The 26,652-nt window shown below is 35.5% G+C and overlaps 1 protein-coding gene across 1 annotated transcript in view; it reads left to right on the forward strand.

The window, feature by feature from the left end:
* Nucleotides 1-26,652, forward strand: part of LOC123248525 (katanin interacting protein) — a 148,325-nt gene that overhangs the window by 64,135 nt on the left and 57,538 nt on the right. The window contains exons 8-9 of the mRNA XM_044677331.1: nt 702-799; nt 12,827-12,958. Coding sequence (XP_044533266.1) covers nt 702-799; nt 12,827-12,958 — 230 coding nt within the window. The remainder of the gene's footprint in view (nt 1-701; nt 800-12,826; nt 12,959-26,652) is intronic.

Consider the following 26,652-nt stretch of genomic DNA (forward strand, 5'->3'; position numbering starts at 1 on the left):
TGAAAGAAGACAGCACAGTCTTTGTATGCATACATAAATTATTTTCAAATTATTGAAAAAATATTTCTCACATCTCACTCAAAAAATATTCTCACTATCTCACATACTTGAAGAGGCAGTAAGGTATAATATAATGGTGTAGGGGTTGCAAATTCTCCTTTCTCTACAGTCCACTGCAGGGTATTATCCATCTCCTGTCTCTGTACAGAAAGATATGTAATACATTTACAAGTCTTTGTGAAAAGCAACCAGTATTTAACTGATGATGGCATAAATGAGCACCATAAACTTAAAACATACATGAAATTTGGCTTTGAGATCATTGGCATGATGAAAAGAACACTGGAATGAGAATCAGGAGGCTTAGCTTATAGTCATAGTTCTTCCATTCATGTGAGCTTGAGTAAATAAATAATTTATATCTCTGAGCATCAGTTTTCTCAGCTAAAAGTGAGCTTAATACCAATTCTGCCTATCTCCATAGAATTGTCACAAAGATTAAAAGAGATATACTGTACAATATAAAATGCTATACAAAAATACTATATAAAATGCTAAACAAAAATTCTCCTTTTTTTTTAGCCTTAGGGAAAGATGAATGATATTAATAGCTTAGAATTGTATCTACTGGTTTTAACAATGGCATGTGGAACTCTCAAGCTACATACAAGCTTTACTAAATAGATCTCATTTTTTTTCAGATTCTGGAAGAAGACCTTTATTTAGAGAAACAGAAGAAACACTAAGACGTGGTTCACGGACAGCACCTTGCAAAGTTCAGCGCAAAGGATGGCATCAGGTCTGGAAATGTAGGAGACAATCTGTGATGATGTATCAAAAACATTTTCTTTCAAATAGGAAACTTGGTTGTTATAGGAGTGTCATGAGTGCAGGATTTTGCTGAGTATTGGAAAAGGCCTATGAGCCCTAAGATGTGATGTGCCTACTTTGTGGAATGATCCTATCCATTCTAGAGGGCATATGAGCTAAAGATCAGAGATCTCCTTCTTTGACTTTTCAAATATGCCTGTGACATATTTTTCCCTGCTTTGAGTCCATGCACACCTTTATCTAAATTGGAGCTGCAGGAGGAGGTAGCATGAGTGTCCAACTCTAGCAGCCATCCAAGGGGCTAGGAGGTACCAGAAAGCCTCCAAAGTAAAGCAAAATTCTCTTGTTGATTTAGAACTATTCTTATCTTTCTGAATAGAGTATCTAGAAATAGAATATCATATTTCTAATAACATATATACAGTGTGGTATATTTTCCACAATTTTAGAGCCAGAAACCTGAACTCAAATCCCATTTCTGCCATTTACCTGACATCTGTGGCTTTAGGAAGGTCCCTTTTAACTCTTTAAGGTTTAATGTCTTCATCTGTATTATCTAGAAATAACATGAGGAGATCTCATGTAAAAGAAAAAAAAATGAATAAAATTAGAAGATAAAAGTCCTCAAGGAAAAGCTTCTAGTAGAACATACAAGGCAAAGACTATACTTGATCTTAGCTCAGAATCCAAGAGGTGATATTTGGAGATAAAAATAGAATACTTATCTTAGAAGGCTATTATGAATAAAGAACTCTATAAGGCTCTAAATTGCGATATAAATGTGTACTGTTAGTATTTTTCAGATCCCCAAACTAAAACTCATTATAGTGGTACAGTCAAATTCTAAGTGTAGTAGGAGTTTAATCATGTACTCCTCTAAGCTTGGCTCCTAATTATACCTTCCAACCTACAGCTTTTACTGGGGATCTTGGTATTTTTATATGAAACTTATGCTTGAAAATCTCATTAAAAAGATACAAAGTTGAATAGATGCTTGTTCTCCTTCAGGTGAGGAAGTGATCTCAAAGTGAGGGGATAAGGCCAGTAAAGAGAAAGTATTGAGACCTTGGACAATTAATATTTGACTGTTCTTTTTCCTCTTTTTTTTATCTCTCTTCTCAGTTTCCTTTCTGGGTCATCATCCTTGACTCATCATTTAACCTTGTGTGTCCTTTAAGGTTCCATCTAGGGCCCTCTTCTTTTTCTACCTTGTCTCTTGGTGATCTCATAAGTTCTGATAGGTTCAGTGGCTATCTCCATGTGAAAGACTCCCACATTTATATATCTATTCCCAGTTTCTCTTCTGAGTTGCAATTTCACACCACCTTTGGGACATCTCCACATAGATGTCACATAAACATCCAGCTCAGCATAACTGAAAGATAACTAATTATCTTTCCCAATAAACCCATCTGTCCTTCAGAATGCCCCATTGGTGTTTAAATGTTGCCTGACTTTTATTGGTAGATAACAAAATAATAGAATGTCACAGATAGAAGAGCTTTTAGGACCTAAACCTTAAAATGTTAAGAGGTACAAGAAACCCTAAAGAACATCTAGTCCAAGCCTTTCATTCTCCAGATAAGAAAATGAGAGTGCCAAGATGGAGGTGACCTGCCCAAAAGCAGCAGAATAAAGATTAGAGCCTAGGATTCCTGACATTGAGTTCAGTGTGCTTTGCTCATATCTTATTGACACCCCTTAGGAATTACATGTATGTTATCATGAATATGGGAAATTTTTCCTATGACAGTGGAAATTTGTGCTTATTTTACAAATTTGGGTCCTGATTCAGGCCTTCATCTTCTTTTTCCTAGACTACGGCCTTCTAATTGGTTTCCCTGCTTCTAATTGGTCTCTGCCCTCTTCAATTCATTCTCCACATGGATGCCAAAGTAATATTCCTAAAATGCACATCTGACCATTTTATTATTCTATGCAAGAATCATCAGGGACTTTCTGTTGCCTCTAAGATAAATAGAAACTTCTTAGTTTGTTATTTAAAACCTTTCGAAATCTGGCTTTTGCCTACCTTTCCAGCTTAATTATGCATTATTCCTCTTCGTGTACTTTATGCTACAACCAAATTGGTCTATTTGCTGTTCCCTAAATTTGGGATTTAATCTTTTGTCTCTGTGCCATTTACTATATAGACCATCCCTCCACACCTCAGCTTCTTAGAACGCTTAGCTTCATTCAAGGCTCAGCTCATGTATCACCTTCTACAGGAAGCCCCTTCTGAGCACTCTTGTCAGCATTCTCTTCCTCCTCAGGTTATATATCTGTGTATATACTATATCCCTATTCCCTGTAGAATGTAAGCTTCTCAAGGGTGTTTATTTTGTCTTTGTATCCCCAGTGTCTAGTGCCTTCCTTATTATACACAGTTAGCAGTGAGTAAATGCTTGTGTTTTGTGTTGTCATGTCTGTCATTTACCTGCTCTTTGCTGCTCTGATTTCCCCAGGACCTTACCTAAAACATAAATGGGTGCCTGAGGGAGAGCAGATGAAACTAGTACTTTAAATAGTTTTGACTTTATAGAAACACAAATAAACTCTTTCTTTGTGGTAGGTCAGTGCATTTGAATCCCTAAATAATTCGTGTGATGATGAGTATGGACTGTGTTACAAACCTAAAAATGATTTTTTTTAGTAATTAGGCCATAAGTCTTTCATTCTATAATTATGAACTGTATTTGAGCCCTAGACTATGACTGGAGGTTTACAGCAAAAGTTTGAACCTAATTTCAAGAAATTTTCATTTAAGATCAGGCTTTTGCAGCTTCTTCCCATGGTATCTCAGTTCCCAACATCTACACATGGTTCATTTCCTGTTTTCTTGATGCAGACATAAAGATCAAGATGCCTAATCCCAGACAAGATGTGGTTAGGCTTTAGATCTGTCAGACTCCTAATACTGCAGAGATGTTGTAGCTGGTTATATATGCACTCATGCACTTGACGCTTTCTTTGCATCATGTCTATGTGTTAGAGTCTTGCTGTCAGTTGATTAAGATTTATGGTTGCTATAGCCTTGTAATACTTGGGTGGACAGCAGACTAATAAGCAATGCAGTCATTTACCAAAACTCTGTCAGGTTTGATGAACATCATCAGATGTTAGCCTTAAATTGGTAGTGAAAGGACTAACCTTTCAACAATTTATTGCAGGGTGGGCTTTACTGAAGGTCTCTAAAGAAAGTTCACCCTACTTATTAAGTATTACTTTGCTTTCTCTATAATGCCTCTTCAGTTTCCAACAGGCTAAACTGTACTGATCATGTACTTTCCAAAGAGGCAATCTCACAAGTTAAATTGAGAAAAGGATTTTAATCTTTCTCTTTTTATTCATATTCCCAACTCTTAAGATAATTTGTTCTAATCAGTAGGGTTGATTGTTCTGATAGTATCAGTCCCATTTTACAGCTGAGGAAACTGAGTCTTAGAACTGCAATGACTTGCCTTTTATTATAAAATAAGTAGATAGCAGAGCAAAACCTAAACCCAGGTTCCTTAACTGTCCTTTATTATTTTCATCACATCAAAGCAATCTGTCTTTACTAATGAAGGTTTATGAAGTAGCACATAGAGATCAGGCATTTATAACTTTCCATAAGACAGGAGGACAGAATATTAGACAGTTATTTTTTTTAAATCAGACAGTGTTCTGGGACATAGGACCATAGATTTCGATCTAGGAGGGATCTCAGACATGCCTGAGTTGAAATCCCTCATTTTACAAGAAAAGAAACTGAAGCTGGCAGAAGTTAAGAAACTTGCCCAAAAGTTACACAGCTAGTGTTTTAAGATAATATTTATATGCAAGTGCAGTGCAGTCTGATTTTTCTCACTTATATGAACTTGGTCCCTTTTGTAGCACTGTATTAACTATCTCTATTTGTCAATGTGTTTATGAGGTATTGCTCCAAAAATGATCTTTAGATACATGTGTTTATTTAATTCCTTGAGGTCAGAGATTTTGTCTTCTATTTCTTTTTTATAATCCCTCCTCCATAATCTCCAGGGCCTTTTACATTATTTCATTATTATTACATTATTTCCACAGAGGCTCTTAATAGATAATCAGACCTTAGAGGTTATAGCAATTTTTTAAGATGATTTCACTTGTGTCATCTCATTTGATTTATGCCTTATAACAACTGTGTGATTGACATATTCTAAATATTATTATCCCCAACTTGCAGATAAAGAAACTAAGGCTCAGAGAAATTATACATCTTGCCTAGGGTCACACGACCTTATGTGGTAGAACCTGGAGAATAACAAACGACCTCTTCTATTTTAGCATACTTTCCTACCATACTTCTCATATAGTACAGTGATAGATAAAGAACATTAGAGATCATCGCCTTTAGGTTGGAGAGACTTGGGCCCAAAGTGGGAAAATACTGTGTTCTAGGTCAGAAAGATAATTCAGTGGACAAGTAACACTGGAATTTTGGTCTCCTGAGTGCTTATCCCATGCTCTCTGTACTTGAGTAGGTCACTTCATTTCTTTTGTCTGTTAATACCTCACAGAGTTGTTGTGAGAATCATATGGAACAATGTATGCAAAACAGTTTGCAAACTTTAAAATACTACATAAATTCCAGCTATTATTTTTATTACCAATTAATCAAAGATCTCATCAAAATGGCCTGTTCTCTTTAGTGGATACACTAGTAACTATAAGATCATAACTTCAAAGGTTTAGAGCTAGAACTTAACAGTCAGCTAGTCCAGATATCTCCTTTTGTGGATGAGGAAGCTGAGGGTTGAGAGAGGTTAAGTGATTTTCTCACAGTTATTTAAATAGTAAATGAAGGAGGCAGGATTTGAACCAAGTTTCCTTGATTCTAATCCTTTGATCTTCTACTATACACCACTATCTTGCGTGTGGTCCCTCTTAGTTCTTTCCATTTGTTTCCTCTTTGAGGATCTATCCAATGTGCTAGAGGCTTTCTTCTAAGCCTCTTCTTATTTTATAGATAGTGGTATAACACCATCCATTTCTTACAACTAATATTACATGATCAATCTTCCTCCTTTTTGTTTGTATTTGTCATGGATATTAGAAGTATATACCTTCTCTGGTGCAGGTCATTGTTAATACTTTGCTGCCTCATACATCTTCTATTCATCCTTCCATTGCTTTTTGAGTTATACGTAGGTTTGATTTTCCAGAGGTTGTGGTATTCTTATTTACAGGTTATATTCAGGAGTACTTATAATTAAAACAATGGATTGTTGCAGTAGGGAGCAGTTTATAGTCATTGAAAGCATAGCACAGTTTTTCAAATGTCAACTACCTCATTTCCAGCCTATTGTTATCTTCTGATAATAATGAGCTTAGCTCATTGTCTGTAGCATCTGTTTAAAATAGACATTGATGTAATTGCATTCATAATCTAAGCAATAGGTATTTATCATCCATTTGGTTTTTCCTGTGTGAATTATTAAATAATGTTCTTTTGAGAGACCATATATATGAAAGAATGAATAAATTTTGATTAAGTGCTTACTACGTGTCAGCCACCATACTAAGCACTTGAGATATGAGTATAAGAAACAAGTCAAGCAGTGTACATTCTAATAAAAGAAGAGAAAATACAAGGAGTACACATGGATTGATGTGGTTTGGAAATGGCCAGTTAGTGACATGGAGGCCTGTTTCTTCAAGATAGACCCTTATCTTCAAGTTAAGGCAGATTATCACCAAGAGAGTCCAAGGTGGTTCTAGGGGAAGTCCATCCTTATGATGAGAGGGAGAGGAGGAAATTGTGATAGAGTGCTGGTTTGGAAATGATCAGGAAGAGAATGCCCTGAAATATTCTGGAGCTTGATAAAGTCATCACATAATCATATACAAATAGAAGTATTTAGACAACTCTACCATGTATATGACATCTTGCCACCTACCCTAGTACCTCCTCCATGACAGTAATAAACAGCCATGCTTACTTTTGACAAGTATATATTTTCCTGTTTTAACTCTCACTTAATATTGATAGAGAAATGTAGAAATGTTGAATAGTTGTCTCTGTATTTATCAATGAATTTTGAATGATTTTACCATATATGTGGGAAAAACCTATTACATTTTGCTTTGTCAAATCAAATGCTTTTTATAATCAACAATGAACTCAGTGGGATCTTGTTTTCTCTGTACATTTGTATAGCTTTGAATATGCAATCTATGGTAGAAAATTTTCTGAGAAAACTAGCATTTTCCCTACCTATGTTCTCATTAAGGATATTTGCATAGAACATTCTCACAAAGCTTTTATAGATTGGAGATAATCTGCATATGAGTTAGTAGTTACTGATATTATAGTATTGATGATTATTTTTCCATTCTTTTGGAATCTTCCCCATTTTGGAGTCTCTTGAAAATCGATCCCTGAGTGCCTAAAAAATTGCATTGTCTCCAGCACAAATTTCTTTTCTATATATTTAGGCAAGTTTACTCTTCTTCCCTGACTGCATTTTCTTGAGTCCCACTTCCTCTCCAAATAACCTATCAAGTATTGAGGTGCTAGCATCTAAACGTGATAGTTTATTGTAATAAGTGACAAAAACACATCCCCAAATTTGTGCTAAAGGAATCTGTTCTATTTCATTTCCTCCTGTACTCTTATCAGTTTTATGGACAAACATTTTCTGAATGATTTGGCTGTTTTAGGTCTAACAACAAGCTAATGTAAAATCTGAGATTTGGAAGGAACTTCAAAGACTTCAAAATAGTGTAATGCAGGATTGCTGCAAGAATCTCTGGCACTTACAAATCCACCTGAGGCAATCCTGGCAGTTGGGGGGAATAGAATGTTGACCCAGCCAGAGTTCTGGTCTCATGGCAAAACCATTGGAGCCTGGGTCTATAAATATCCCTGGAGTATCAACTGAAGGGCTTTTTGGCTTTTGGTTTTTGGCTTTTGGCCTTTGGGGTTTTTGGCTGATTTCCCTTGACCTCTCCCTTTACATCCTGCTATCTCCTGGATCTCCCCATTGGGCCCTGGGAGGAGGGAATTTTGGTGGGTGGAGATCTTGGGAACTAGCTTCTATAGACAGGCAGGGACAACCTTAAACCACATCACCTCATTGAGTAATCTGCTAGACCTTATCACATCAGAGCAGTGAAATTTATCCCTGGCTGAGGGCTGGTTTCCCTCAGCCTGACTTCTACCTTCTGTGACCCTCCCCCCATCACTAACTTCAACCTAGCAACAGTTCCAGACCCTAACCCTCCTCCCTCAGCTTACCCTTGGCTTTAATAACCCCCTTTTGGCATTTATTCAAAGAACTTCTGGTGATTCATTATACCAACAACTAGGGCAAAGGCTGAAGAGGGAAAGAATAACTTTCCTTTATTTCTTGAGGGCTAAACCAGGCATCCATCTTGATCATTAAGTGAACCCAGCTTTCACTTCCTGTAGGCTAGGAGTTTCTCTCCAGAAGGGAGGGGCTCTTTACTCCTCCCTTCAAGGGAGCTCTAGAGATAGCAGGAAGGCTGAATAAGATCTTTCAGCCAAGCTCACACAACCTCCGGCTGACCCAAACATCCTGTACTAAAAAGATAGCCTCTTTGCCTCAAAGACTTAACTGAGACCACCCAGTGCCCTCAAATACAAGCCTTCATTAGAAGCATCATATTCCCTGTATTACAGTAGTCTAACCCTTCATATCTAAATCATTTATTCTTTTGATCTTTTCTTGGTATATGTTGCAAGATGTTGGTCTGTGCCTGATTTCTTCCTAACTGCTTTCCAGTTTTCCTAGCAACTTTTGTCAAATTGTGTTATCCCCAAAGCCTGGATCTTTTGTTTTATCGAACACTTGATTATTGTGGTCATTTAGTTTTGTGTAATCTATTCCATTGATCCACCACTGCATTTCATAGCCAGTAACAGATGGTTTTCATGATTAACATGTTGTAGTATAGTTTGAAATCTGGTTCTGCTAGGCTGCCTTCTTTCACATTTTAAAAAATTGATTCCCTTGATATTCTCTGCCTTTTGTTCTTCCAGATGAAATTTATTGTTTTTTCTAGTCCTTTAAAAAATAAAATAACTTTTCTGAAGTTAATTGATAGTTTCGTTTCTTCACTGGCTATTTTTATTCTTCCAATTTATTTTACTTGCCTTATTGATATAGCTAGTATTTGTAATACAATATTGAATAGTAGTGATATTAATGACTATCCTTGCTTCAACCCTGATCTATTGGGAAGGCTTCAAGTTTATCCCCATTATAGTTAATACTTGCTCTTGGATTTAGACAGAATCGTTTATTATTTTAAGGAAGATCCCATTGATTCCTGTGTTTTCTAGTGTTTTAAATAGGAATTAATTTTCCATTTTGTCAAAAAGCTTTTTCTGCATCTATTGATATGGTCATATGATTTTTGTATTTTTTGGCATTGATATAGTCAGCTATGCTCATAATTTTCCTACTATTGATCCATCCCTGCTTTCCTGGTATAAATCCCATCTGGTAATAGTGTATGATCTTCGTGATATATTGCTATAATCCCCTTGCTAATATTTTATTGAAAATTTTTGCATCAATATTCATTAAGGAAATTGGTCCATAATTTTATTTTATTTACTTTCCCTAGTTTAGGTTTCAAAACCATATTTATTTCATAAAGGAAAGGACTTCTTCTTTGACTGTTTTTTTTTTCATGTAGAATTGGGATTAATTGTTCCTTAAATGTTTGATAGAATTCACTTGTAAATGCATCTGATCTTTAGAATTTTTTTCTTAGAGAGCTAATTTATGGCTTTTTTCAATTTCCTTTTTTAAGATAGGGTTATTTGAGTATCCTGTTTCCTCTTCTGATAATTTGCGTAAATTTTATTTTTGTGAATTTCACTTATATTGTCAGTTGTATTGCCATATAATTGGGCAAAAAGCTCCTAATAATTGCTTTAATTTCATCTTTATTGGTGGTACATTCACCCTTTCCATTTTTGTTATGGGAATTTGGTTTTCTTTCTTTTTAGAAATCTATTTTATTGTTTATTTTTCATGAAACTGGTTCTTAGTTTTATTAATTCAATTTTTTTACTTTTCAATTTTAGTAATCTTTTATTTTCAATATTTCCATTTTGATATTTAATTGGGGATTCTAAATTTGTTCTTTTTCTAGTTTTTTAGTTACATGTCCAATTTACAGATTTACTCTTTCTTTTGTTGATGTCCATACTTAGAGATATACAATTTTCCCACTAACTTCTTTGACTGCATCTCACAAGTCTTAGTTTGTTTTCTGAGATTATATTCATCTCCTTAATATTTTAATTATTTATTTTATGGTTAGACTTATATAGCTCTGATAGGGGAAAGTTGAAGTCTCTCACTGGTATAGTTTTATTGTCTATTTCCTCTTCTAATTCATTTACCTTTTCCTTTAAGAATTTGAATGTTATGGCATTTGGTACTTGTTTGGTTTTGATATTTCTTCATTGTCTGTGGTACCTTTTAGCAAGATGTGATTTTCCTTATCTCTTTTAATGTGATCTATTTTTGCTTTTGCTTTGTTTGAGATCATGGTTTCTACCCTTTGTTCCTTTAAAATGATAGCTGCTAAATCTTGTATGATCCTTATTATGGTTCCAGAATATTTGAATGATTTCTTTCTCACTAATTGAAGTATTTTCTCTTTTTCTAAGAGCTCTAATACACTCTTCATATGGAAATTTTTTCAATATTTTCTTTAAATATGATGTCTAGGCTCTTTTTTTAATCATGATTTTCAGGTAGTCTAATAATTTTAAAATTATCTCTCCTTGATTGATTTTCTAGGTCAGCTGTATTTCTGATAAAATAGTTCTGTTTCATAATTTTTTTTTCATTATTTTGACTTGTTTGCCTTTTGACTTGTTTTATTTTTTCTTGATGTTTCATGAAGTAATTAGCTTCTACTTCCCCAATCCTAATTTGTAATCAATTATTTTCTTTAGTGAGCATTTGAACTTCTTTTTCTCTTTGGCAAATTCTGCTTTTTAAAGAGTTATTTTCATGAGTAAAGTATTGTACCTCTTTTCCATTTAGCCAATTCTGTTTTTTAGGATGTTATCTTCTTTAGGATGACATTTTCTTAGCTATCCACATTCAGAGGAAGAAGTGTGGGAGTAGAAACACAGAAGAAAAACAACTGCTTGAACACATGGGTTGATGGGGATATTATTGGGGATGTAGATGCTAAATAATCACCCTAGTGCAACTATCAACAATATGGAAATAGGTCTTGATCAATGATACACGTAAAACCCAGTGGAATTGCGCATTGGCTACGGGCAGGGGATGGGGTTGGGAGAGAGGGAGAGAATATGAATCATGTAACCATGGGAAAATATGCTAAATTTAAAAAATAATTTTAAAAAAGGATGACATTTTCTTTTTTTTTTTTAAACCCTTAACTTCTATGTATTGGCTCATAGGTGGAAGAGTGGTAAGGGTGGGCAATGGGGGTCAAGTGACTTGCCCAGGGTCACACAGCTGGGAAGTGTCTGAGGCCAGAGGGACATTTTCTTTAGGAATTTTTTTGCCTCTTTTTCCAAGCTGTTAATTATTTTTTTCATTATTATCTTGCATCACTCTTAGTTTTTACCCAATTCTCCTTCTATCACTCAATTTCCCTTTTTTTTCCCCTTTGAGGCTTTGCTTGTAGGGGTTCTGTCTTCAGTGTCTTCTTTTGAATTTGTGTCTTAATCTTCTTTGTCGTCCATTTTTATAGTTAGGTTCTTTTTATAGTTAGGTTCTTTGTTCATTGTTCATTTTTAACATATTAATGCCTATTTCTTGACTTTGAACTTTATGTTAAATTTGGCTTTGTTCCTGTTGTGGGAGTGGAGTTGGATGTAAGAGATAGTCCCAATCATCAAGATTTTTCATGTTGCTGTTTTCAGAGCTAGTTCTAATGGTTTAGAAGTTTTCATTGCCTCCAAGGTAGTTTGATCTGGGGAGTGGTATATTCACTGTTCTGTTGGTCTGTACTCTGGTCCTTACCCAGGCAGGGCCCCAATCCCTTGAGATTTCAACGATTACTGCTCTTTATGATCCCTACTCCCTTGTGACAAAAGTGCTCTTTTTTTACCCTTGAACTTTGACCTATAAGTGAGTACAAACCAAATAGCATCAGGTTCTATATTCCATGCTAATACAGAGGGCTCTTATAATCTCTTTCTGACAAGTTGTCAGATCCCTTTACTATCTCTGGTTTGAGTGCTCCTCAAATTGCTGTTGCTTCTGTTGACACTAACTAGTCCTACCACTGGTCTTATATCCACATAGGTTTCAGGTTAGCCTATACCTCTATATCATAGATCTTTCTTTCCAACCTAACTTCTCTTGGGATGAAATAATATCTCACCTAGACCTTTTGTGTGCTTTACCACTCCAGAACTTGATCTGAGATATTATTTTAAAGTGTTTGGAAGGTAATATTAGGATGACTTATCTGAATGCTTCTTCTGTTCCGCCATCTTGGTTCTACCTATTCTGAACATTCTATGATTCTGCATTTGAGCTTTATAAACTGGTCATAAGGCGCAGCTAAGTTGTTAAATTCATAGAGATCTAGGCATAGATATGGGAGCTTCTAGGTTCAAATATGACCTCTGACACTTCCTAGCTGGGTGACCCTGGGCAGGTCACTTAACCCTAATTGCATAGCCCTTACCACTCTTCTGCTATATTGGTTCCAAGACAGAAGGTAATGATTAAAAAAATTGTTTATAGTTCATCCAGTAAAGAGGATAAGCACTCAAAGACAGCTTTGCTCTTTGAGATGGACCTAGTTACTAGGATTTTACTGTGTGCCTTTTTATTCCATAGTTCAAGTCTTGTTGTTAAAATAGAACTAACTCTATTCAATAAAAGGCAGCTAGAATATGACTACCATGCAAAATATTTGTCCCTTTCCCACAATCTGCAGTATGATAAAAAAAATTTTACTGTTTAGCTGAAATCTTTTTTTCAATTTTCATTTATAGAAGTCTGTACAAATTAGAACTGAAGCTGGACCTCGACTCTATCTTGACCCCCCTCCTGACTTTGCTGAGGACTTTGAAAAAAATCAGAATGTGGACATCAAAACAAAGGATTTTCCTATTGATTTTTCCCAGGTATGATTCTGTCATGGCATGAGACTAATTACCAGGCTAGGTAGTAAAAGTAACTTACACATCATAGCGAGAGTAACTTACATTTTTAGAGTTCTTTAATGTTTAGGTATTATGGTTACATCAAGAGCCTAGTTCTAACTCTGATAATGACACAAAGAAAGCCTTTGTCTAGTGAGAGGAATTTTAAACTTCCTACATATAATACTTTTGACTTTCCAGATTACCATCTCATTTTATGAATGTCACATCGAGCTCCCATGGCCACCCTTCGCCATTGGCAGGTCATAATTTTTCCTCAGAATTATCTTTGTACTTTTGTAATGCATTGCACAAAGCTAATTTTGAGGGCCACCTCTTCTAGGGGGCTCATCGTAATGCAAGGTGGCTAACAGAAACTTTTTGCTTCTGTAATTTCTAACAGTGATAAAAAGTCAGTTAAACATCTTAGAATCTTCAGAAAGTCAGTTAAGACTTGAAGCTATAAATAGAGGTGAAGTTCCAAGTGACGGGGCTTTTGCCTTCTGGCTTTTGCTGTGGCTGGAGGCTTTTGCTTTAGCTTAGCCTGTTAGGTTCGGCCTTTCAGCTTGGCTTTGGCCTAATTGCTTAGACCATTCCCTTGTCTTGGGGAAATTTAACTTATCTCATTTCTCTGGACCTCTCCCTGATCTCTCCATCCATATCCCTCCCCTTCCCCTGTGGGTCCTGGGTGGAAGGGAGGGCTGGGTGATTGGACATTGTAGATTTAGTTTCTATAGTCAAGTAGAGTATCCTAAATAAGTTACCCCTAGTTTTAGTGATTTGATAAGGACTTTACTTAAAAGGCAATTAAATCTTCCTGACTGAGAGAGCAAGCTCTTTCTCAGTCTAAAACTCTCCTGCAACTGATCCCCTACCATCACCCCTCTCCCTAGCAGCAGTTAGAAAAGCCTGAACCCCTCTCCCCTTCTGACTGACCCTGGTATTAATAAATCCCCTTGTTACCTATTCAAATCCTCTGGTGAATCATTGTGTCAAAAATTAAGACAAGGGCTAAAAGGGAAGGAATCATTTTCTTTTGTCTTCTTGAGGGAACTGCGGGTATCCATCTTGGCAGGAAGTGGTTACTGAAACTTCCTCCTACTAACAGTTTCACTGGCAGAGAGGAGCCCCTTCAACTCCTCCCTCAAGGAACTTTGGAAACTGACTAGAGAAGCACTCCAGCCAGAGTTAAAACATTTCTGACTGACCCAACTCCTTTGTACCTATAGAGATATCTTTTTTTGCCTGGAAGGGTTCAGCCTATCTTCCCCAATATCCTCTGTCTCTAGCCTTCGTGAATAAACCTGTTTGAGCTGCCCTCTCCTACATACCCCATTTCCCTTATCTCTTATATACCTTCCCGTACCTTCTTTCCTCCTCCAATCACCTTATAATCAATCACCTGTATCCCCTTTATCCTTCCTCACACCCAAATTGCCTTGAGACCCACTCAGATTACTTACTTACTTTTTATAACACCATCCTGATCCTTCTGTCACTAGTCTCCCCTTAGGAAACCACTTTGTTTTCTATTCAGAATAGATAATTTATGTTTACTTTTCTATAGGTATCATTTCTTCCCAGTAGATCTTAATCTTCTTGAGAGAAGAGACTGTTTCATTCTAGTCTCTGTATCCTTAGCTCTTAGAACCATAACTGGCACACAGGAGGTCCTTGCCAAATTCTTGTTTTACCAGTTATCAAGTATTTTTCAAGTACTTTCTGTAGGACCATACAATTATAGTTTAGAGCCAGAAGGATCCTTCTATCCAAACCTTTATTTTTGAGTTGAAGAAACTGAAACCCAGAGGTACCCAAGGTCACAGACATAGTAAGTGGCAGATCCATTTGAATTTAGGTCTTCTGATTCCATATCCAGCTCTGTTTTCACTTTACCAACCACACACATTCATTATTGAATGTATGAACAGTAGTAAATGCAAAAGCTATTAAGTTAGTGAGCCATGATGGTTCAAATTCAAGTTCTTTTTAATTTAGGAAGTGGTGACATTTCCCTTAGTAGCATTATCTTCACCATATTAAAATTCTATATATTTTGTAGTCTTGTAAGTATAATAAAAACCTATTTTAAAATAAATTGTAGACAAAATGTCAATTTCATGAAATGAGCATGACTAGAAAAGATTTAAATAATATTTATGAGTATTTCATGTAATTAAAATTGTTGTGATATATATTAGGAAAAATCCCAATGAAAATTAACAATCAAATAAATAGACTAATTTAGGAATAAAATCATACTTAAAAACAAGCTCCATGCTATTTACATTTTGATAAATTTTACAAAAATAACATCTTTTCTCTGTTCTCTTCCAATATGTTTCTGTTTATATTCATATACAGTTTTGCTGCTTTTATTCTATTATCTAGACATCATACATATAGGTGGTAGCTCTGAATCTACTTTTCTTCACATCATTTCAAAAAAATTTATCCATATTTCTTTGCATTCTTCATATTCATCATTTTTTATGACACGATAATATTCTATTACGATTTGGCAAATTTTTTCAGCCACTTACCAAATTATTGGACGTAAAAGTTGTTCCCAGTTTTCACTTTTACCCATGAAGTCTTTATGAATTTTTATTGAAGTCCATTTAATTCAACAAATATTTAATGCCCACTATATTCAAGCGGGCTGTATATTGTTTATAAAAAGTCAAAAATGAAAAAAAAATCTTTGCTCTCAAAGAGCCTACATTCTCTGGGAGGGATGCAACAGGGACAACAAGGAAATACAAGATAATTTAGATTGGAAGAAAGTGACATCTGAGCTAAGTCCTGAAGACAGGTGGTTTAAAAGCATGGAAGTAGCATTTTGAATTCTCGGAACAACCATGTTGATTCTTGAGTCCAGTTTGGCTAGAATATATAATATATGGAGAAGATAAAAGGAAAAAATGCTAAAAAGATTAAGTGGGTTCAAGCAGGATTGTGGCCTTTTAAATGTCTATCTGACCATAACCTCTTGTCTTTGCATTTGCCCAGTCTCTCCTAAAACTATTATTTGCATGCAGCCTTCAACTATTCTACCATCCCTTTATTCTCAACCCATTTGTAGCCCAGCTTCGACCTCATTTTCCTCCCTTTGAAGTCTTAGTGCTATAGTTAAACTGTTCAATTTTACAAAGTCTTCTATCATCAAATCTCTTGTCCCATTGTCCTCTAACCACTGATCCTTTCCAAACTCCAGCCCCACATTACACCACTATCTGACTTCTCTTCCACTGAAGAGCACTGTTGAGTACTCCTGAAGGAAGTCACACAATCCTGCTGCTTGAGTAGACTACTCATTCATATTATCCAATCCTAAATGGATCCACCTTCATACCTTCCTGCCCTTTTCACCCATCCCTTTACTTCCACACCTTGTTTGTCAAACCTTTTTCTCCTTTATCAAGCTATCTGTTTCCTATCTACCAGCACAGGGGTCTGCAACCTTTGGCTCTAGAGCCATATCTGGCTCTTTTAAGGGCCAGATATGGCTCTTTCTGCAGGAGCCATAAAGTCAATTTTTTTCAGGCGCTGTTACAGGAGCGCGCACTGTGAGCACTGTACGGCTCTCACGAAATTACATTTTAAAAAATGTGGTGTTTATGGCTCTCACAGCCGAAAAGGTTGCCAACCCCTGTACCAGCAAGATATCTTGGCTCATATTTAGCTGTTAAAATCAAGGTTGTCTTTCATGGGTTTCCTCTTTCTCCCTATCCTATCTGTACTGGGAGTTCCCTACCTCAATGAAATTGCAGTCCTTGGTTGAGATCTGAGTGGAGACAATATATAAATAAACTATTAGGCATCGTATTAGTATTTTGATTGGTGTAACTTCGAAACTCTAGTGTGGGACATATTTAACTTATTTTGGCTCAACCTTGCTGAGTATGGGATATCCTCTCTGATTATTTATTTCTTATTTCTCTCAAAATCATTTTAGAGTTGTATTCCAAAATGCCTTGTTTAAATGTTGATATAATGTCATTATTATTAATGGTATTTCTTTTTCTTTCAAGTTTCCTACTTTTATTAGTGGTATATAAAAATATAGGTGATTTTTATGAATTTGTCTTATAGCATATTGTCTCATTTCTTAAACATTTTAGATTTTCTAAATAAATAGAATGTCTGCAAATAAAAATATTTGAACTCCTTCTTTGTCACTACATAGTCCCTTAATTTTCATGCTTTACTCATAAAGCTAAGATTTATAAAACTAAGTTAAACATTATCATAGATTTGGAGATGGAATGCCCTTAAAAATTATCTAGTCCAACCCCCTCATATCCCTCATGATATTATGACCGAGGTAACTGACTTGTACAAGGTTACGGGGGTTCTTAAAGGCAAACTAAGATTCAAAACCATGTCCTTTGATTTCAGTCCAGTTCCCTTTCCATCATACCATGGTACAGTGGTGCACTTATAGTGGCATATTCCTGCATCATACCATTTAGGGCAGAGTTGGAGTGGTTAAAATTGCCTCTTATGAACTTCCACTGCATATAGTGCTGGCTTTTGGTTTTAAATAACTTTTTATAATTTAAGGCAAAATTCTTCTGTTCTTAAACATTTTAGTATAATTATAAACAGGGTAATAATTTAGCAAAGGCATTTTTGCTTCTATAATTGTCTGATTTTTTTATTACTGACATGATTTATTACACTGATGACTTTCCCAATATTGAATTTTCCTGTATTGCTAGTATCAATCCTACATGAATGGAGTGAATAATTTTTTGATACCTTGATATATTATTTGCCATTGTTTTATTTAGTTGTTTTGTGTATCAATATTAATGATAATGGCCTTTCATCTTTCTTTATCTGCCTATTCCTTGCCAAATTTAATGATCAAAACTTTATTTGTCACAGAAAAATAATTGTACAGGTTACTGCTGAATTTTAACATGATCTTTTTCTGAGATAAATGAGCTACTCTCAGTTCATTTCTAAACATCTTAAAATTATCTCTGTTGAAGTTAATTTTACCTTGAGAAAATTCTTGCATTTAGGATATCTTCGTCCAGATGATATTTCTGATTACATTATGGTGGGGGGACAGAGGTCTTGTTCACTTTGCTCTTTGCTTTTTTGATGATTTTTAATTTTCTTGTGAGGGTTTTTGACAATTTTGTTACTTTTTTTGGCATTATCCCTATTTCGAGACAGAGTAGGAAAACAATTCAACAGACATATATTAGTTATGTCTTAAGTATAAGATTCTGAGCTAGCTTTAGTATATAACAAACCCAAAAATAAGTCAACCCCTACCCTCAACAGTCTGCATTTTACTTCCAGGTTCTCATTTCACCATCTTCTCAGAAGTTCATTTGCATAATTATTAAATTATTCATGAAGGAGCAACAGCAATCACATATTCTTCAAATCATTCAAATAAAAAATTTGGGTGTAATATTTATTCATTTGAACTTCACTACCACTGCTCAGAGCCCTGTGGTTCAGAGGAAAGATAAACTACATTTGGAGGCAGAAGAGCTGGGTTTGAATTTCTAAAATTATTTGCCAATTCCTATTTTGGAGGGAGAAAATTCTACTCTTCATTAAATGACTTCATTTCCTAATACATTTCACAAAACACAGTGCTCTTTGAATTTAACATAAAAGAAAAGAATTTTATTTCAGATTCTTAGCCATCACAAAAAGAATCTTAACAGAATTATATTTTGCATTACCTTTGGTTACCTCCTTCACATCATCAACACAGCCTTTAGCTTTTTTACCTAAATCAAATTGTACCCTTGTTAGTCACAGTTCATTTCAAATAGAACACCAGTTTTCCATGGTTTAGGCCTTGGGTTTTTAATCAAGCTTAGCCTTGTTAAAGCATACATCCACTTTAGAAAAGGAGAAGAAAAGGGAGAAGATCTACTTGTACAAAAATATTTATAGTTAATCTTTTTGTGGTGGCAAAGAGTTGGAAAGGGGAATGGCTGAATAAATTATGGTATATGATGGTGATGGAATACTATTGTGCTATAAGGAATGGTGAACAGAATGATTTTGGAAAGACCTTCATGGACTGATTAAGAATGAAATAAACAGAACCAGAAGAACATTTAACATAGTAACTGCAATATTGTGGAATGATCAGCCATGATAGACTTAGCTTTTATCCACAATACAATGATCTAGGACAGTTCTGGGTTACTTATGACAAAGAATGCTATCCACCTCCGGAGAAAGAACTGTTAGAGGTAGAATGCAGATAAAAAAGCATATGACTTTTCAGTTGTTTATTTAGGCTTACATTTTGGTGTTTTAGTTTTATAAGTTTACTCACAAAAATTAACAAAATGGAAATAAGTTTTTCATGATAATACATGTATAAACCAGATCAGATCACCTGCCAGCACCCAGGAGGGGGAAAGGAAAGGAGGGGAGGAGATAAGTTCTATGTTTAACTTGGGAAAACTTGTGAGGAAATTTGTTGATACATGTAATTGGTAAGTAAAAAAAATGAGAAGGCAGACATAAATCAGAGGTGTCAAATATGACTTTGGCCAGCAACACTCCTTAGTGCCCCCTAAAAAACATTAAAATGTAATTGGTAAATAATTAATAAAAGCAATAAAAAATACAATAGAACATAGATAATGTTAACATACAGTTTTCTAAGTTATTAAGCAGCCTGCAGGGATCCTTATGTATGGTAAAGTGCCCCCCATTTCTAGTTGAATTTGATACGACTAGTGTAAATCACTGCAGGCAGGAAGGAGACCAGTTCTAAAAACTGTCCTCCAGGCCCTCCAAATGCACCTTAGGCTTTTCTATACTTATTCTTTATTGTATTGTACCCAAGGACTTTTGGAATGGTGGCTCCTTTGTCCCTCTTCTTTTGTCCTTTGCTCCCTTTGTCTTTTCTCCATGCTTCCTTTTTGGAGATCTTAGATTTTAGTCTTTGTTTGGATATCCTTTTTCTCCACTTAGATATTTGTTAAGGACTCTGTGGGAGGGGAGAAAAGCCTTCTCGTAGCTCAACACTGGATCCACTTAGGCTTTTCACAGGTCTTAGTTTTCTCTGCCCTTCCCTAGCAGGAACAAAGCTTCTTCCACTTCATGTTGAGTTACCACTGATTCCTTTCTTTTCTCAGATTCTACCCTCAAATTCAGAGGAAAAATATTTATGTAGCATCTTCCATTTGTAAGAGTCAGAATGACCTGAATCCAGTTCCTTCCCTCTGTGTAACCTTGTCACTTAATTTCATTTTTTTCCCAAGTGTCCCTCTCAGATTGTAAGATGAAAGACAGTTGTTGATTTGTTTGTTGAATAGATTTGAATTTACATGAAAAAGTTGTTTGGAAAGCCTAGAATGCCAGGCTAAGGGTTTTGTACTTTATCCAGGAGATACTAATGAGTTGCTAAAGGTTTTTGATTATTGAGAAGGAAATATTTATCAATCTTGGCTGCCTGTAAAGGATAGATTAGAGAGGGAAGAGCAAAAAGACAAAGAGAAGTTAGAGATGGAGAAGTGACAGGGGCCTGAAATAGGGTGGCAGAAGTCAAGATGAAGAGGAAAAGACAGATAGGAAGGTTATCATCCTGGTAAGTGACAGACCTTGGCCACTGGTTTGATGTGGGCAGTGAAGAAGGGGAAAGTGTCAAGATGGCTGTGAGGTTTAGAACCTTTGGGACTAGGACATATGGTAGCAGGAATAGCTCTTGGAAGAGAGAGCATTCTGTCAGAATTCTTTTGTCCACATGCTCTAGATTGGTCTCACTGCAAAGCTCCAACAGCTTGAATTTCTTGACTTAATACCTGCTTGATTTTTCATCTGTCTTGAGGGGGTGCTAGTGCAGTTTCAGTCAGCTTTCCTTTGATAATTATTGAGGATTTTTCTTCTCTGCTAAATGAAAGTATAAAATGGCAATGCTTACTTTTAGTGAAGGAAGAACCTTTATTAGAAATGTTTTTGCATTTAGTTAAATGTTCTCAGTTATTGCGATTGCAAGTATTTCCTGAAATGGAGGAAAGAAATGCTCTTCTGCATATGAATACATTTTTCATTTTAACCCTTCATGATTCAGAGATTTAGACCTTTTACCTTCTGCTTGGGCTACATTTTTCATCATTGGTAGAGGTTTGGACAATTTGGTCAAATGTCAACATTTCTAAATTTGCTTTTTTTAATATAACATGAGATAATGTTACTTTGAATTTGTGCTACATTTTTCTTTTAAGAAGCACTTGTTTTTTATAGATATATTGGCCTTTTCTCTGTTCCTCATACACAGCTCTCCATCTCCTATCTCAACATCTTTACATTGGCTGTGCCACACACCTAGAATGCTTTCTCTCCTTATTTCTGCTTCACAGAATCTCTCTTCTTTCAAGATACAGCTTAAGCATTACCTTCTGTATGAAGTCTTTCTTTATCTCCATCAATTGCTAATTCCCTTTCTCCCAAATTACATTGCATTTAACATTTTTGTATTTATTTTTATTTACTATCATTATATTTATTATCTCTCTCCACATATACACATGTGCATTTGTGTATATGTGTATATGTGTATATAAACACATTTATATATGTATTTGTATGCTTACACACACACAAAGACATATATTTGTCTCCTGGTTAAAATATAAATTCCTTGAGGCCACCCTCAAGTATTGTTTTATATTTTCCATTTTTATTCCTAGTTTTTAGTGCAGTGGCTGATACATAGTAGGTACTTAATAAGTGCTGGGTGTCTGATGATTTAACCATTTCTCACAGTCATCCTGTCTGACGAGTCAACAAATATGTAGTGCCAGACACTTTACTCAGCTCTGAGGATATGAAGACATAGAAGGGATATTAAAGTAAATATAAAGTCATTTTTTGTGGTGGTAGTGGGAAAACACTAGCAGCTGGGGGATCAGTAAATGCCTCATATAAGATGTGGTACTTGAGCTGAGGTTTAAATAGATCTCCTAAGAGGAAGAGGTAGAAAGAATTACATATTAGGCATGGTGAGCAACCTGTCCAAAGTTCAGGAAGACTGGGGATGAAATATGGTTTGTGAAGAAAAGGAAGGTCAGCAATATAGAGTAAATCTGAAGAGGTAGGCTGCAGTCAGATTGTGAAGGATTTTAGATGTCAGACAGAGCATATAACATTACTATTTACCATGCTATTACCATACTTATTGTACAATTGAGGCAACTAAGTCATTCGTAGTAGAGCAGATTGAGTTTTACCTTGGAATCAGGGAAGCTAGGTATAAATCCAAGCAGGGGAAACCTGTTACAGTAGAAAGAATGCTATACTCTGACTCCTAAGTGAAAGGACTTGGGCTTTAGCCCTGTTGCTGACTAATTGTGTGACCTTGGAGAAGTCACTTAAACTCTTTGGGCCTCAGCTTCCTCAGCTGTAATAAGAAGCAGTTAAACTGGATAATCTTGAAAGTCCCTTCCATCTCTAAACCACTTCCAACCTCTATGACTTTGGACTCACTATATCTCATTTCTAATCTCCAGTTTTCTTATCTATAAAATTCTGGATGGGACTAAACTATTTCTGACATTCTTTCCAACCCACATTAAAATGGAAGGGCCTTGAGAGCAAAGTCTAGCTTGTTTTTGTTTTTATATGCTAAGTGCTTAATAAACATTTGTTAAAATGTTGAAAATGTAAAAGTCTAGAAATGATGTGAATTAGGTTTGTAACCCAGGACTTCTGGCTCCTATGCTAGTGGATTTCTTTTTGTTGTTGTCTATTCATTGTAATCAGTCATTCTCAATTAGTTGCATTATTTGCATTTATAAGAGACTGGCAGAAAGGTGACCATTTTCAGCCAATGTTTCTGATTTCTTTTTTTAATGGAAAATGAAGAGGAGCTCTACATAGTGTAGCATGGAATATTTAGATCAGATTTTAGGAGATCCATCATGGAGGGTTATCAAGCCCTAAAATGAATTATGAAAGTAAGTATTGAGATATCTTTTTAAAAACTTTAAAAAAGAAGATTGATTTTCATCTATATAGGATGGTATGAGTATGGTTTATCAAAAAAGTAATCAGAACAGGAAAAATTAGAAATGTCTAATTAAATATATAATTTAATCTAATATGTTTCAAAGTTATGAAAGACAATGTCTTTTTCAACTCTGAGATCATATAAAATTGAAGACAATATATTTTTTCATCTGTCCAGTTCATAACCAATCAACAAACATTTATTAAAGAAACAAACATTTATTAAAGCACTTCCTATGTGCTAAGAACCGTGCTAAGAGCTGGAGATAGAGACAAAACAAAACCAGTCCCTGCTAGAGACAGCATTTATAAATCTGAAAATGTGAGATAAATAGTAGATTGAAGGAATTTGCACTAACAGTTGGAGAGACTTTGATGAGAGGCCTTCTGGAAGAGTGGGCACTTGAGCTGGATCTGAAAGGAAACTAGGGATTCTTGGGAGACAAAGCATCCTAGGAGTAGAGTAGAGAACAGCCAGTAAAAAGGCATGGTGACAAGAGATGGAATGTGATCTACAAGGAACAAAGAATAGGCCTGGGTAGAAGGGAATGAAGAGTAAGCAGATTGGAAAAGTAGGAAGAGGCAAGCTTGTGAAGAACCTAAAATGCCATACAAGGGATTTTGTGTTTCATTCTGGAGGTAATAGGGAGCTGGTGGGGTGGAGATGTTGGAGGGAGGTCACACTTTAGGAAGGGCTCCTAGGCAAGTGCAATAGGATACATAGTTGAGGAAATCCCTGAGGCAGCAGAGTACAGGATAGATTGAACTGGTTAAGGCAGAGGGACAGATTAGAAGGTCTTTGAGACCACGAAAAAAATTCCCAGGGTCAGTTGGACTCACAAGTGAATTCTATTAAACATTTAAAGAACAACTTATCCCAATACTTTACAAACTATTTGACAAAATAAGCAAAGAAGGAGTTCTACCAAATTCCTTTTATTATGGTACTGATTCCAAAGCCAGGCAGATCAAGAACAGAGAAAGAAAACTACAGAACAGTCTCCTTAAAGAACACAGATGAAAAAAATCTTAAATAGAATACTAGCAAAAAGACTCCAACAAGTGATCACAAGGGTTATTCACTATACTCAAGTGAGATGTATACCAGGAATGCAAGGATCGTTTAATATTAGGAAAACTATCCACATAATTGACCATATAAATAAGCAAACCAACAGAAATCACACGATTATCTCAATTAGATGCAGAAAAAGCCTTTGACAAAATATAGCACTCATTCCTATTGAAAACACTAGAAAGTATAGGAATAGAAGGGCCTTTCCTAAAAATAATAAATAATATATTTTTAAAACCATCAGCAAGCATCAACTACAATGGGAATAAATTAGAAGCCTTCCCAATAAGATCAGGCATGAAACAAGGATGCCCATTATCACCTCTATTATTTAACATTGTACCAGAAACACTAGCAATAGTAATTAGAGAAGAAAAAGAAATTGAAGGTATTAAAATAGGGAATGAAGAGACTAAACTATCACTCTTTGCAGAAGACATTATGGTCTACTTGAAGAATCCTAGAGAATCAACTGAAAAGCTAGTGGAAATAATAAACAATTTTAGCAAAGTTGCAGGATACAAAATAAACCCACATAAATCACCAGCATTTCTATATATTTCCAACACATCTCAGCAGCCAGAGTTAGAAAGAGAAATTCCATTTAAAATCACCCTAGACAATATAAAATATTTAGGAATCTATTTACCAAGACAAACGGGAATTATATGAACACAACTATAAAACACCACACAATTAAAACTAGATCTAAACAATTGGAAAAACATTAATTGCTCATGGATTGGATGGGCTAACATAATAAAAATGACAATCCTATCCAAATTAATTTACTTACTTAGTGCCATACCTATCAAACTACCAAGAAACTATTTTACTGAATTAGAAAAAAAACTATAACAAAGTTCATTTGGAATAACAAAAGTTCAAGAATATCAAGGTAAATAATGAAAAAAAGTGAAGGATTGGGGTTTAACAGTTCAAGATCTTAAACTCTACTATAAAGCAGTGGTCATCAAAGCAGTATGGTACTGGTGAAGAGACAAAAGGGAAGATCTAGACTTGGGGTAAATGACCTAAGCAAAACAATGATGATAAACCCAAAGATCCCAGCTTTGGGGACAAAAATTCACTATGTGACAAAAACTGCTGGGAAAATTGGAAAACAGTATGGGAGAGATTAGTTTTAGATCAACATCTCACACTACACCAAGATAAACTCAAAATGGGTGAACGCCTTAAATATAAAGAAGTAAATTAAGTGAACATAGAATAGTATACCTGTCAGATCTATTGGAAAGGAAGAATTTTAAGACCAAGCAAGAGATAGAAAATATTACAAAATGTAAAGTGAATAATTTTGATTGCATTAAATGAAAAGTTTTCATACAAACAAAACCAATGCAACCAAAATTAGAAGGGAAACAACAAATTGGGAAAAAAACTCTGACAGATCTAATTACTCAAATATATAAAGAGCTAAACCAATTGTACAAAAAAATTAAGCCATTCCCCAATTGTTAAATGGGCAAGAGACATGAATAGGCAGTTTTCAGATAAAGAAATCAAAACTATCATTAAGCACATGAAAAAGTGTTCTAAATACCTTATTATTAGAAAAATGCAAATCAAAACAACTTTGAGGTACCATCTCATACCTAGCAGATTGGCTAATATGACAGCAAAGGAAAGTGATAAATGTTGGAGGGGTTGTGTCAAAATTGGGACACTAATGCATTGTTGGTGCAGTTGTAAATTTGGAACCATGCCCAAAGGGCTTAAAAAGATTGCCTTCCCTTTGATCCAGCCATACCCGTGCTGGGTTTGTACCCCAAAGAGATAATAAGGAAAAAGACTTATTCAAAAATATTTATAGCCATACTCTTTGTGGTGGCAAAAAAAAATGGAAAACAAGGGTATGCCCTTCAGTTGGGGAATGGCTGAACAAATTGTCGTATCTGCTGGTGACAGAATACTACTGTGTTCAAAGGAATAATGAACTGGAGGAATTCCGTGTAAACTGGAATGAGCTCCAGGATTTGATGCAGAGTGAAAGGAGCAGAACCAGAAGTCATTGTACACAGAGACTGATACATTGTGGTACAACTGAATGTAATGGACTTCTCTACTAGCAGCAATGCAGTGATACAGTACAATTCTGAGGGACTTATGAGAAAGAACACTATCCACATCCAGAGAAAAAACTGTGGGAGTAGAAACACAGAAGAAAACAACTGCTAGATCACATGGGTCAATGGGGATATGATTGGGGATGCAGACTCTAAATGATAACTCTAGTGCAAATATTAATAATATAGAAATATATCTTGATCAGTGACACATGTAAAAACCAGTGGAATTGCTCATTGGCTATGAGAAGGGGGTGGGAGGAGTGGAGGGGAAAAAACACAAATTATGTAACCATGGAAAAACATCATAAATGAATGAATGAATGAATGAACGAACGAACATAAAAAAGAAGAAGAAGAAGGTCTTTGAAGTGGTCAGACGAGAAGGGCCTGAACTAGAATGGTGGCTTTGAGAGAGGAGAGGAGAGAAGATATATGTGAGGGATATTGTAGAGAAAGGAATGACAAGATTTGATGACTGATTGGACAGGAGAGGTGAGTGAAAGAGG

This window comes from Gracilinanus agilis, chromosome 1 (assembly GCF_016433145.1).
Source record: "Gracilinanus agilis isolate LMUSP501 chromosome 1, AgileGrace, whole genome shotgun sequence".
NCBI lineage: Eukaryota > Metazoa > Chordata > Mammalia > Didelphimorphia > Didelphidae > Gracilinanus > Gracilinanus agilis.